The sequence below is a fragment of the Tauraco erythrolophus genome, chromosome 1 (genome assembly GCF_009769465.1).
Source record: "Tauraco erythrolophus isolate bTauEry1 chromosome 1, bTauEry1.pri, whole genome shotgun sequence".
In the NCBI taxonomy this organism is placed as follows: domain Eukaryota; kingdom Metazoa; phylum Chordata; class Aves; order Musophagiformes; family Musophagidae; genus Tauraco; species Tauraco erythrolophus.
In genome coordinates, this window is record NC_141465.1 from 21,940,841 (window position 1) to 21,953,047 (window position 12,207).

The 12,207-nt window shown below is 36.7% G+C and overlaps 1 protein-coding gene across 1 annotated transcript in view; it reads left to right on the plus strand.

Annotated features, from left to right (window-relative positions):
- ROBO1 (roundabout guidance receptor 1) overlaps positions 1-12,207 on the plus strand; it is a 542,241-nt gene that overhangs the window by 495,319 nt on the left and 34,715 nt on the right. Inside the window, exons 17-18 of the mRNA XM_086611694.1 lie at positions 2,889-3,060; positions 10,416-10,613. Of these exons, the coding sequence (XP_086467820.1) occupies positions 2,889-3,060; positions 10,416-10,613 (370 nt within the window). The remainder of the gene's footprint in view (positions 1-2,888; positions 3,061-10,415; positions 10,614-12,207) is intronic.

Here is a 12,207-nt window from a genome sequence, read left to right on the forward strand (position 1 = left end):
TTTTTCCTAAGCAAGCTACAGACGTTTTAAATGTCTAGTTGTGGGTGTTAGGTAAGCTTCATAGCCACAGAGAGGCAGGACCTTTGGTTTCAGTCTCCTGTAAATGCGCATTATTGAGAAAATGTTTCAGATGAGAATCTCTTGGCTATTTTTCAGGTTAAAACATTGTGCTATAGACATATATCCCTAGCCGTCAAAACTCATTCTGCTATTTTCTTTCCCTCAGTAGAAAAGGGAAAGGGAAGAGATTACTAAGCTTCATTGTCAATTTAGAATAATAGAATGCCTTTCAAAACCTGGTCAACTTGTTAAAAAATCAGTTTATGGCTTAGTATCAGATACATAATGTAATTGGAAAAAACAATAGTTGCAAAGTAATTTTATTTAAAGACAGACCTTGAGCTGAAGAGATGGAATTATTTCCAACAAGAAACTGCATCAGAGGAATGTTAAGGTTGTGAGAACAAAACGATAGAAGCCAGGAAATTCACATTTCTCAGTGGATATAATACCTAACATACCTCCTCGCATTCAGAGGTAATAGGCTATCAGGTGTAGCAACAAGCATCTTGCAGTACTTGTGTAGCAGTAGATGGCACACTGGCACGTTTCACATCTACATTTATTGTGTGGATGCCATTATTTTCCTTTGTGCTTTTCTCCATGGACAGAAAACAGATACAATGAATGTATATGTAATTGCTATTTAAGTTGCTATATATAGTTAATATTTTTGTCTAAAAACTAAATAAATGCGGAACCAGTAATTTACAATTAAGAACTAATAACAAGGGGGAAAAAAAAAAACCAGAAGTCTTGTAAAATTTTCTCTACTTTCTTTCCTCTTTGTTTTTCTATCTCCTGTGTTTTCTCCCAGAAAAAACGTACGCATACATGGGGCAATTCTTTTTCTCAGCAGCTCGGATCTAAGGCAAGAGTGTACCTACTTTAATTAAATGATAAAATAAATAGGAAAGAGAATACAATGTTAATTGAAGAAGTGTCAGTAGCACAAACAAAAAGCCAGAAATTCAAATCACAGCAGAAGTCATTCCTTCCTTCCCTAGCACGAAGTTAAAAATTCTCTTATTATACTAATTCTTTCTTCACTTATGTGTCTATTATAATGTGAATTCCTCCTCCCTGCATAGCATTCTAAAAGTTTGTTTTCACTTGCCTATGTACAAATATAGTATGGCAAGTACTGAACTATCTGATGTTTAACCTAACATTCTTGTTTTGTGAATTTCTCAGCATATTTGAGCACCTAGAACAAAACATTTTTATGAATTAGTAATGCATAGTTATAAGTACTTAATAAATTGTTTTTATAGTTTGCACATTCACTGTTGTACAAGGTGGCAGTAACAAGTTCTGTGAAAATGATATGTCAAAATGTAGATTTAAATCTTTTTTTCCTCACTTTATCAAGTTCTCATTTACATAAGAGCATTTTCATGAACTATCTTTTAGGATTTAAGAGCAGTATTACTAATATTGCTGATAATTATGTTTCTACTACTGACTGAAACGGTCTCTGCTTAGTATCAGAATATAAAAAGGAGATTTTCTTCTCTTCGTGTGCTCTGACCTGCTCTGCAGCAGCAGTTATGTATATGCTGCATTGAGATTCTATTTCAAAGGAGCTTAAAATACATTTCATATCCTCACAGTGTCTCACTAGCCTTGTTTCAATCCTTGACAGCCAGAGAAGGAAAAAAGGTCTTACAATGTCCTGAAGGTGAAATAAAATTTCCGGTGTCCAGGCGGAAATGGCTTTAGAGAAAGGGCCCTAGCAATTGTTCTGTATGTGAAACTCTGACTCGCTCACCTCACAGTCTCCATAGCAGCACAAGAGCAGATAGCAGCTATCTGGGTGCTAAATCTTTTAGGAGCTTCATGTGTCAAAACAAAAATCTTCCCTCCTATGTACAATCAGTACAGTTTCAGAAATGCTGCTGGTCTCAGGAAAGTTTACTCCTTTAGAGATAAAGTACTGAATTTAACTCATTTAACCTTCTGGATAAATATTCATTGTAGAACAATACATTTGTAGAAAGGGAATAAAAAGGAAATCAACACAGCTTCATCAATTTTTTAGCAGATCTAGATTAGCTGCTACTTCGCCTTTAATAGCAGTTGAGAGTTCAGCCATACTCTTAAAAGCATTTGCCTGTCAATGGTGCAGGCCTAAAGAGATAAAAATATCTCATCATATTGTTTCTCCCAATCGTTTAATATCACTGATGTAATTTATAAAATGGTGAATTGAAGTCGTTAGACCTATGTCCTGATCTCAACCAAAAAATGAGATCTGATATCATGCTGTTGTCTCTCAATAGATGGCATATTACTCAATCCTTGCCTCTTGCTGCCATTAAAAAAAAAAAAATATATAGAACATTTAGATTCCAGCATGACATTAGTTCTCTTGGTGTGATGTGATGAAAGACTTGCCCTTGCACTTGAGTGAAGAAAGCCTTGCTTGATTAATGATTCCAGAACAAGAGAATTGCAAATTCATTTAACTGAATGCTCTTACTTTGTTGTTTATGTGAACAATCTTTGGCAACAAGACTTCCCTTATTTGTCCCGTGTTACTAATGCTTTTAGTTTTATTAGCACTGATGTCACCAGTTGAACTGTAAATGAATTACGATAAACCCATCAAATAATTTTAGTAGTTGGAGCTGCTCTTTGAAACAAGAAGTATCTTTTCCGTATTCATACAGTGCCTAGGTAAGCAATCCATGACTGCAGATTTTAGGGTAGTGACAAATTCTGAATTTTTTTATCCAGAAGAAAGGAATGTGTCATCCTTCCTTCTACTTATCCTTTGCTTTTGAATTTTGAACACGTATTCATACCATACACTTACTTCCCTGCAGGTTTGGTGTCTTGGCAATGAAAGTCGATACCATATAAACAAGACGGTAGATGGTTCCACCTTCTCTGTAGTCATTCCCTCCCTAGTTCCTGGTATTCGATACAGCGTGGAAGTGGCAGCAAGTACTGGGGCAGGACCTGGAGTGAAAAGTGATCCTCAGTTTATCCAATTAGGTAAGCCTGCTGGTAATCCTACCGTTTAGTTTTCAATGACTTTTGTTTGTTTGCTTTTGTCTTTTATGGCACCAGAAACACTTTCAAGACAAGTGAAATAGTGTTACTTGATCTCTGGAACAGCAGGATTTGGCATTTTGAGCTTTAAACTTGCCTTAGAACTGCATTCTAAAGATGAATTATAACAACATAGGTGTTTTTTTAGTCTCCCAATTCAAGAATGCTTTTTGTTTATTGATTTTTTCAAAGTGAATTATCACACTTAAGACTGTTGTAATAAAACATGTAGGGGAGTATGAATCACATAAGTGTTGACTTACTTTAGTTTAGGGATGTAATTTGTCTAGATCTGATTTTATCTTTCTTCATTGAAGCAAAAACCCAAGAGCATGCTAGAATTAGGTACAGTAAATATCAACTACGTGTGGAAGCTAGTCGATAACCTGAGTACAGGAAAAAGAGGTACACAGATGATTTACAATATTCTTGACCTCTTAACTTCATTTACACCAAACATCTCTGTCATAAATGCAGATCAGGAGCATCGCTCCTGGATGTATCTGGGAGAGATGCATCTTTGCTGTTGGTTAGCTCAAGATTATTTAAAGTAGCATTAGGTATAGCTATATGCTGCTTTACCAGTATGCCTGTATCAAAATGCCTTATCATTACAGTATATAATTGTGAAAGCAAACTCAGCATGTTGCTTTGAACTTTATATCCCATCTATCTCTGTATCACTAGTAGATCTTCCTTGTTATTTCACCTCTTATATTTAAAAATTTATAATTACTGCATGTGAAAACGAGACTGAACAACTAATATATTCTCTGGAAAATTACATGTACATTTCCTTGGCTATTAAAATGAAGGTCATCTTTAACTTACTTAACTTTACAGACATATGATTCCCAATTACATTAATGGAGATTTTAGGACAAAATTAGACACAACTTATATGATATTCCATTAATATGTACAGAACCTCATAGTTACTTGTTTGATTGTTCTTTCCTGCAGCCACCTTCCATTCCCAGCTTCCTACTGCCAGCTTTCCAGTTCAAGTCAAGTTCATTCTATATGGCTTAGATTTTGAAAATTTTAACTTTGTGAGGCTTATGAGTGTAAAATAATGGGGTAAACTCAAGTGTTCAAAACCAAAGACTTCATAACCACTTTTTTTTTTTTCCTTTTCTCTGATGATAACCAAATGCTAAATGAAGGTGAATTTTATAATGGAACTTAATCACTTCGGGGCTTTGGTAAGTGTAAAAAGAAACAAATGAGACTCTGTCAGGGTAAGATTTTTGCCCTCTTCTGAGTTCTTGGCCTTTACTGACAGTATGTTAGAAAGCATGAAGCAATCACACACCTCTGAGGATGTTCAAATGTGCAAGTCTGGTAGAACCCATACATTTCTTTGTGATTGGGGTTTGCTTTCATAGTCTGTACTGCTTGCTTCTAAGTGGCATGGCCAAATCTACATATACTGTAGTAAAAATCCCGTAATTTGGTTCTTACAAGGCACAGACCTAGAGACAGGAGTCTTGTGAAGATCCCATGCCAGTAGAAGCACCACAAAGAAATACCTAGCAGTGCTGCAGTCGTTTTGGTAACTGCAGGAGGCTGCTGAAAATCAGTACTTAAATTTAAGAGGAGTACCCCTTAGTAGCACAGATCAACCTAAAATCATCAAGGCAGAAGAACGGCTGGAGTTTACCTGACTCTACCCTCTGATAAGAGTTCTCCTACAGCCCCCGCAAGGAATCGCATTCTTAGTTCTTGGATGTGCTCCCAGCGTGGGGGTGGAGCAGAAACTGGAGTTTTCTGGTAGCTCTTCTGAAGAAAGAAAATTAATTTGTTGATGTCATCAGTTGGCACATTTCACCAGTAATAAATTACATGGCTACAGAGAGAGGGAAGAGAGGCCAGGGAGAGGGAGGAAAGAGGACTAAGGATGCTACTTTTAGAAGGTTTGACTCCTGACTCCTTGTACTTATGTGCTATAGGAACTGCGTGTTTACCACTGACAACTTCAAGTTTCTACATTTTTGTCACTGATCTCAACTATTCCTTCAGGCAATCTTTTCCTGATATCTGAATTAGTACAATCTTTACTTTTTTTTTTTTTTTTGGACTATTTAAGAGTTCCTTGTGTGGAAACAGGATTTACTGTGTGATTTAGATATTCACTTACTTTTTGACTGAAGAACTTTTCATTAAAATCAGACGTCTGTCTCCTTATAATTTGTTTTTCGTACAAAAATGTGAGACTAGGTTGTGGCTGGCTCCAGAGCATCCCAATAAGAGATTTTTTCCCCCAGTGCAGCCTACTCTCTTGCACAGCGACCTCATATTTGCGTCTGCGTGCTGTGCAGGGTGCTCCCAGGTTTGCGACTGTGAGAAACACCTGGGCAGAGTTTTGGCAGGGTATGTGACAGGAGGAAGCTTCACCTTTTGGAGGCCGCCCTCCAGAACACGAGGGGAGGACAGGAGAAATTGGATTCTCTGAGAGCTGAGGCGTGCAATCGCAGTCCCATGCATCAGCTGAGCTGTGATAACTGACCTTGCGCACGCACTTAACCTGTTACAAAGACAGGTACAAATTGGAAGCTCAAAGCTCTTTCATTTTCCATGTCTCAGCTGACACGAAGCAGCTGACTGAGCTGCGGTACCCCAGACTTCCCATGCCACCAGGGACGAGCCAACAATATACTTGCATGTTGTTCAAAAATCACCTTTCAGTGTTTAAAATCATGAGATCAACTGAAAAATCATGTGTCTTCTTAAAATACTCCCCTCGGGGCTTCGAAATTTTCCTCTTGGCTTTTGAATGAACTTTAAAGCTTTCTGTGAAGTTTTAAGGGCTGGAAAACTACTTGCTTGTTTTAAAAGAAAAGTTAATATTTTACATAAAGAAAGACTGCAAGAATTAAGGTGTTAAGGAAAAAAATTCATGTTTTGTGAGAGCTAGTCACAGCTCAGTGTTTTGTGCTTATAATACTGTGCTGTGGAGAAAAAAAATCATAGAATTTTGATAGAACTTTTTTTCTTCTCATGATGTGTAACTTCAGGACGTTGGTTACAAATTGCTCCATATAGAAAGGTGACAATTATCACAACAAATTATTTGTTGCTTATCTCTAGCCTAACTTTTGTACAGTGATGGGATACTACCTATTGTAGATCAGGAGTATTACCTATGCGTGTTGGCAAATAAGGAATGAAATTGGAGCATATTGCAACGTGTTTGGTTCAGGGTACCAGCTCTGAGAAGCCCGTAGTTTAAACACATGATTTGTATGAATATATGGTATGCGGTAATTTATTAAGAGATGTCTGCACAATTATGAATGTTGAGTGTGTTATTCAGCCAGTGGATGTCTCAAGTGTACAAAACACAGGAAAGTCTCATTGAATCTTTATTATTCTAATTGCTTCGTTTAGGAGATGTGATTTGTGAACTAGCTAGCATGCCTTCAGGGATTTTATTCTCTCAGCTCTTCAAGTACTTCTACTGTGATAGCTGTAAGGTTTTTTTGTTGATGTTTTTGTCTTGTGGCCTACAAATGACTCAAAGAAAGTAATCCTTTTTTTTTTTTTCACTCACATCAAGCCCTTCCAAACCAGTTCAGTAGTGTCTCCTCAAACTGAATATTATAAAATTGAAGTGCAAAACTGTTTTTTTTTTCCAGTTTTGGAAACACGTATAACTGGAAAGGAGACAAAACAGCATATTCTTAACCTGGTAATATTTTACCAAATAATTTTCATATTGCATCATGCACATATATTTGAGGAAACACTCAAGACATTGTATTGCAGATTCCAGGTGTTTTGCAAGTTTTGAATTGCCAGAATTGGCAATGTCAACAAAATGTCGATCTTCTTACTTATTGTTTGTATGTTTTGCGTGTTAAATGAGACAGACATGAGGAAAGTACCATTGCATGGGTTGTACATGTACAGGGCAAAGTTAAGGTGACTTGCACACCTGTGAACCTGGAATTTCCTCTTTTCTGAATTTTTGGCATTCCAATCTTAATTATATATTGATCTTTTAACATTTAACAACTTAAACATTATTATTGTTTATACGAATATTTAGCATTAGAGAAATAGAGGTCACAGTTCTCAATATAAATTCTAACAAGTTTTTGTCGAAGTTTGAAACTTGGAGTTTCAAGACAGTCAGATTGGGTAGCCTGTGAGCAATAGCCATAGTAACACTATCTGTGATTCAAAAGAAGGCTCTTACCTTGGGGTAGAAGAAAGGATGAGTCACTGTGATGATATGCTGGATTCAGGGACTTGTGTGATCAGCCTGCTCCAACAGCTCTGAGGCATTTTCAGCTACTTTAAGTGCTGAGGCTGCTGCTCTGGCAGTAAGATGTGCTTTGCTGTAGAATGTTTATGTTCACTTATTATTTTGGCACGTCTCCCCAAGGAGTGCAAGCGGGAACAGGAATGTTGATTATGAACCATTTATATCTCAGTCAAAGCTTCCAGAAATTTCCTGGGATGAAAAAAAAAGTATTTTTTTTTAGTTCAAGTGTTTTTTTCCTGACTGATCATTCAGGATCTCACAGGACTATCATGGAGCGGGAAGATGCCCTTCTCAGAGAAAGGCTTCCAAGATATTGTTCCTGGAAATCTTTAGTGATGAGAGGTTCACTAGATTTCATTCCCTTTGCTTTACATTTAGCTTACTTTCTGGTTTTGAATTGTGAGAGAAGCAGGACATGAGTCAAATGTGGCTTCTTGAAAGTCCTTGCATCTTTTTTTCTATGATGCAGTTTATATGACCATGCATGAACACATACATGTTTTTTCTCTTCGCCGTGTGTGTAAATACATACCACTTAATTGAGAGGTAATGACTCTAACAATCTGCCCATGTACAACATGCCATAAGCCTAGTTTCTTAAAAGCAAATATATTCTTATGCGGTTCTTACACTTGCAGTGGCTAGCAAAATAATACTGTGAAATGAATCTTAATTAAAAATTAGACCAATAAAGGTTCAAAGAGATTCTTCTTGAATGGTGGGACTCGATGATCTTGAAGGTCTCTTCCAACTAGACGATTCTATGATTCAATATTTTGTAATCTTCAGACAGGTATTGACTGAGCAATGCAAAATGTTTGTACATATAAAAGTACTGTCCTTCTGTATGCCTGAATTGCTGATGTGTTTAAAAAGCATACTTATTTGGCTTTTGAGTTGATGATTTTCTTTTTCCCCTGGATTTATTGTTTTGAAAATATATAATTAAAGGATTAGAGAAAAAGTATTTATTAGTCTTCTAAATTTATTCAGGACCATAGGTTCTCTGGAAATCTTTTATCCTATTCCTTTAAGATGCACAAGGTAGAGTAGCTGTTTAAAAATACAGAAATAGTAGGCTTACTCATTTTTAGAAGAGACTGATGGTGCAAGTTTTCATATCTTAATATGGCCTCAGCTGCAGAGAGACAAAAGATGAGATAGCGAGTGACAGATTTAATTCATTGGTCACAGTATACTTTATATGTTTAAGCCCATCTGGCCACTTGTGTGTAACTTCACTTGGCTGTCTCCATAAAATCTGAAGCAACCCATCTTAACCTTGCACAAATAGGCGTGAAATCTATAAACCCAGCAGACACAAAGGGTGTATTAGTAAGAAAAGAATGAGTCTGCCTGGTGAACTTTCAGACTAGGCAGTGCACGTAGGATCACAGAAGATAAAGGGACCTGAAATATGAAATAAAATTTCCAATAAGGCAGCAGTCAAAGGCAGTGGTGATTCCTCGGCAAAGTAGGTATTTGACCTCGATGTCACAAAAACTGAAATCTTGAATTTTTCACTGGAAGAAGCTGTTATTAATCTAGCCATTTCCCATTCAAAAAGGTATCCTTTTTTCAGAGGAGGTTTGTTATTTGTATGATTTGTTGTGATTCTATCTCCTGTTTGTATTTCAGTTACTCATACTTTATTTAGGCTTGTTTTGGAATAATGCAAGACATGTCGTCATTAAAAAAAATAAAATATATTCACTACTTAGTCCGTAGGGAAAAGGTACTGGTTTTTAAATAAATAGGTTTTCATTTCGTACCTAGTTTGTATTGATAGAATTAATAACAGCACGTTTCTCCTTAAAACACTAATCTCTCATTCTGAATCTGACGTCACTATGCATAGTAAAACGCAACTAACTATTGGATTTACACAAGAGTGAAAATGGGTATTTCAAAGACTAAATTGTGGAATGTGTAAAGTAATATCTGCTCTGAGTAAAGGTTTTGAATTCTTGCCCTCGCCCTGTGCAGTAATGAAATTTCAAGTAAGCACTCACTGTAGTGGTAAAAAGTCAAGAAGGCAATATTTTGTCTTTGAGTTGCTTTATTTCAATTAGAAGGCATTGGTCACTGACTGAATATTCTTACTCCTGTTCCTAGAAGATTCAGTACAGAAAGAGCAGAAAAGACTAATTCTTACAAGTGTTTTCTATATTAAACAAAAAATTGAAAGTGTGTGGAAAAAATATATGTTATTTACTTTGATGTGGGATGTTTAAGGATAAACATTTTGAAAAGGTGTTCTTGTTCAGTAAAAATGGGACTACTTGACTATTTTTACCAATTTGTAACTCATTTTTTTAGTTATCCTTTAACTTTTTCGTACACACCAAGAGGGCAGGATTGGTTATTTTGTACTTTTACTTCTTTATGTACTTTTAAATATTCAGTCTTTTTTTACTTGAGGTCAGAGTGAGAGACTGCAAAGAGCGTGTTGGACTATGTAGTACAAGATTTAAGTCATCTGTCAGGAACTGCTAACTTAAAATGTATCTCTCAAAATCAACCTCGTGAATGTGAATGTACTTTGAATTTTTTATTCTTCCGTGATATTCAGTTGTGAGAATGAATGTTTGGGTAGCTGACTTCTACCCATTTGCCCAGCTTAAAGAACAGATTACGCATGTTTCATACTTGAGTTTTCTTTTACTTGCTGTGTTCTTTGCTGACTTTCTGAATAATTTTCTGAAGCTGGTGTTGCTTCGCTAAAATAAAAGTTTTAAAAAAAAGCAGTCCCCAAGTTTGAAATTAATGAGCCTAACTTTCTATTTGTATGTCTAGTGGCCTGATTTTAGCAGTTTTCGTAAACAAACAAAAGTCAGTGAAGTTGGAGGTACCTGTCTTGTATGAAAAACGAACCATTTGTATCTAAACCTGTAAAAAGAGATTTTGAAGACCAGTCTTAAGGATTTTACCTTGAAAAAGTGAACCAGGATTATGGCGGCTCTTATCATGCTGCCTTTTACAGTTGCTCATTCAAATTAATTGGCTATTTTGTGTGTTGTCTTTTCAGATTCTCATGGAAACCCTGTGTCTTCAGAAGATCAAGTCAGTTTAGCCCAGCAGATTTCTGATGTAGTAAAGCAGCCTGCCTTTATTGCTGGAATTGGTGCAGCCTGTTGGATTATCCTTATGGTCTTCAGCATCTGGTTATATCGCCACAGGAAGAAGCGAAATGGACTCACTAGTACTTACGCTGGTATCAGAAAAGGTGCCGTATTACACATTTTGGTCCGCTGACTCCTGAATGCCTCCTTACTGGCCATTTGCTTTGTCATTAGTCTCTTGTCCTTCTAAGACTCGATGCAGGAATTATCAAATTACTTCAATATTTTTAGGAAGTGTGGATGAGGAGCCAATGCAGAAAGCAGCAATATTTATATAATGTGTTAAACCTGGCTTTAAAGCATAAGCCTTTAGCTAAATACCTAGACTAGCTTTTCATAAAGATATTCCTTCAAATGAGAAATGTAAAGATGGATTTAAGGCTGGGAGCTTCCAAGATGCCCTTGCTACCTGACACTACCATCTGAAAAGGAGCCAAGTGGATGATATTTCATTGTCCCTCCTGTTCAGTCCTTTGCTTGCTGCTAAGAATACTAACAGTGGTGTACATTACAGTAACGCTTTTGGTGCGTGTACTTGAATTTCCTTGTGTTCTGGGGGAATGTGGTGAACTGGCTGTTTGCAAAAGCACGACAGTCAATAGTACTTTCCAAAACTCTTTCATAAACGCTGCTGTGAGACTCTTCGTTGGAACTCAATTCTGGGGCTGTCACATCCTGCATCTGCATTTGGTTAGAATGGCAGCAGTGAGACTAACTTAAAACACTCTTCGTTTTTGTGTTATTGATATCTTTTTACCAGCTTGTCGGTGAGCAAGCAATGCTTTAGAGTATACTCTGTGACAAACAGAACTAGAATCTCTACCTGGAAGATCTTCTGGAATAAAAACTTGGTTTCACCTGATTCAATAACCTCTTGATTAAGCCCCGAAGTTAAAGCTGAATTCAGTGAGCTACAGTTCATTACATCTCAAAGCAGTACCTCACTCGTAGAGTGAGAACCATAAATTTTGGAATGAATTAGAAAATAGGAGATCCTACTTTTGAAGGAATTGAAGGAGAATGTTTGATATTTAGCAATCAAAAGATAGACCTAGGCTTAAAAGGTGCACATATCTCAACGTGTGAAAGGTGTCATGAGAACATGTTCCTTAGTCACTTCAAGAATGAATGTGTGATGGGCAAGACAGATAGGCAAGTATAACACAAATGTTTTAAACAGTAGCAGTGTGTTGCTATGAAAAAGAAGCAGCACTAAAAATAGCAACTGAGTGAGTGGAAACATGGAAATAGTTCTGGAGTGTTGCAGAGTTTCGGTGTCCTCCATGCTATTAAAGTATGGGTGCTTGCGTTGGAATTCAGGCACAGTGGTTGTCGCAGAATTGTAACCACAGAAATCGGGGATGAATTTCACCTTTGATTTTGTTCTGCTATGATTTCTTAGATGAGACAAACCCTGACATACTGCTGCATTGGCCTGCTCTGTTTTGTTTTACTAATAGCATGCTGCCATACTGCCTTTCTACAGTTCTATCAAACTAACATCACTGTGCTTTCAGCAGTACCTATGATTAAGCAAAAGGCATACAATTTGTCCTTAAAAATGGTTACTTCAATGACATCAGCTTTTGTTCAAAACAGCTGTGTTTTTCAATATCTGTAAAAATATCTTTTGTGTAATTTGGTAGGGATTTTAATGAAAATACACAGAAACGTAGAGTCTGCATCTCCATTATAAAG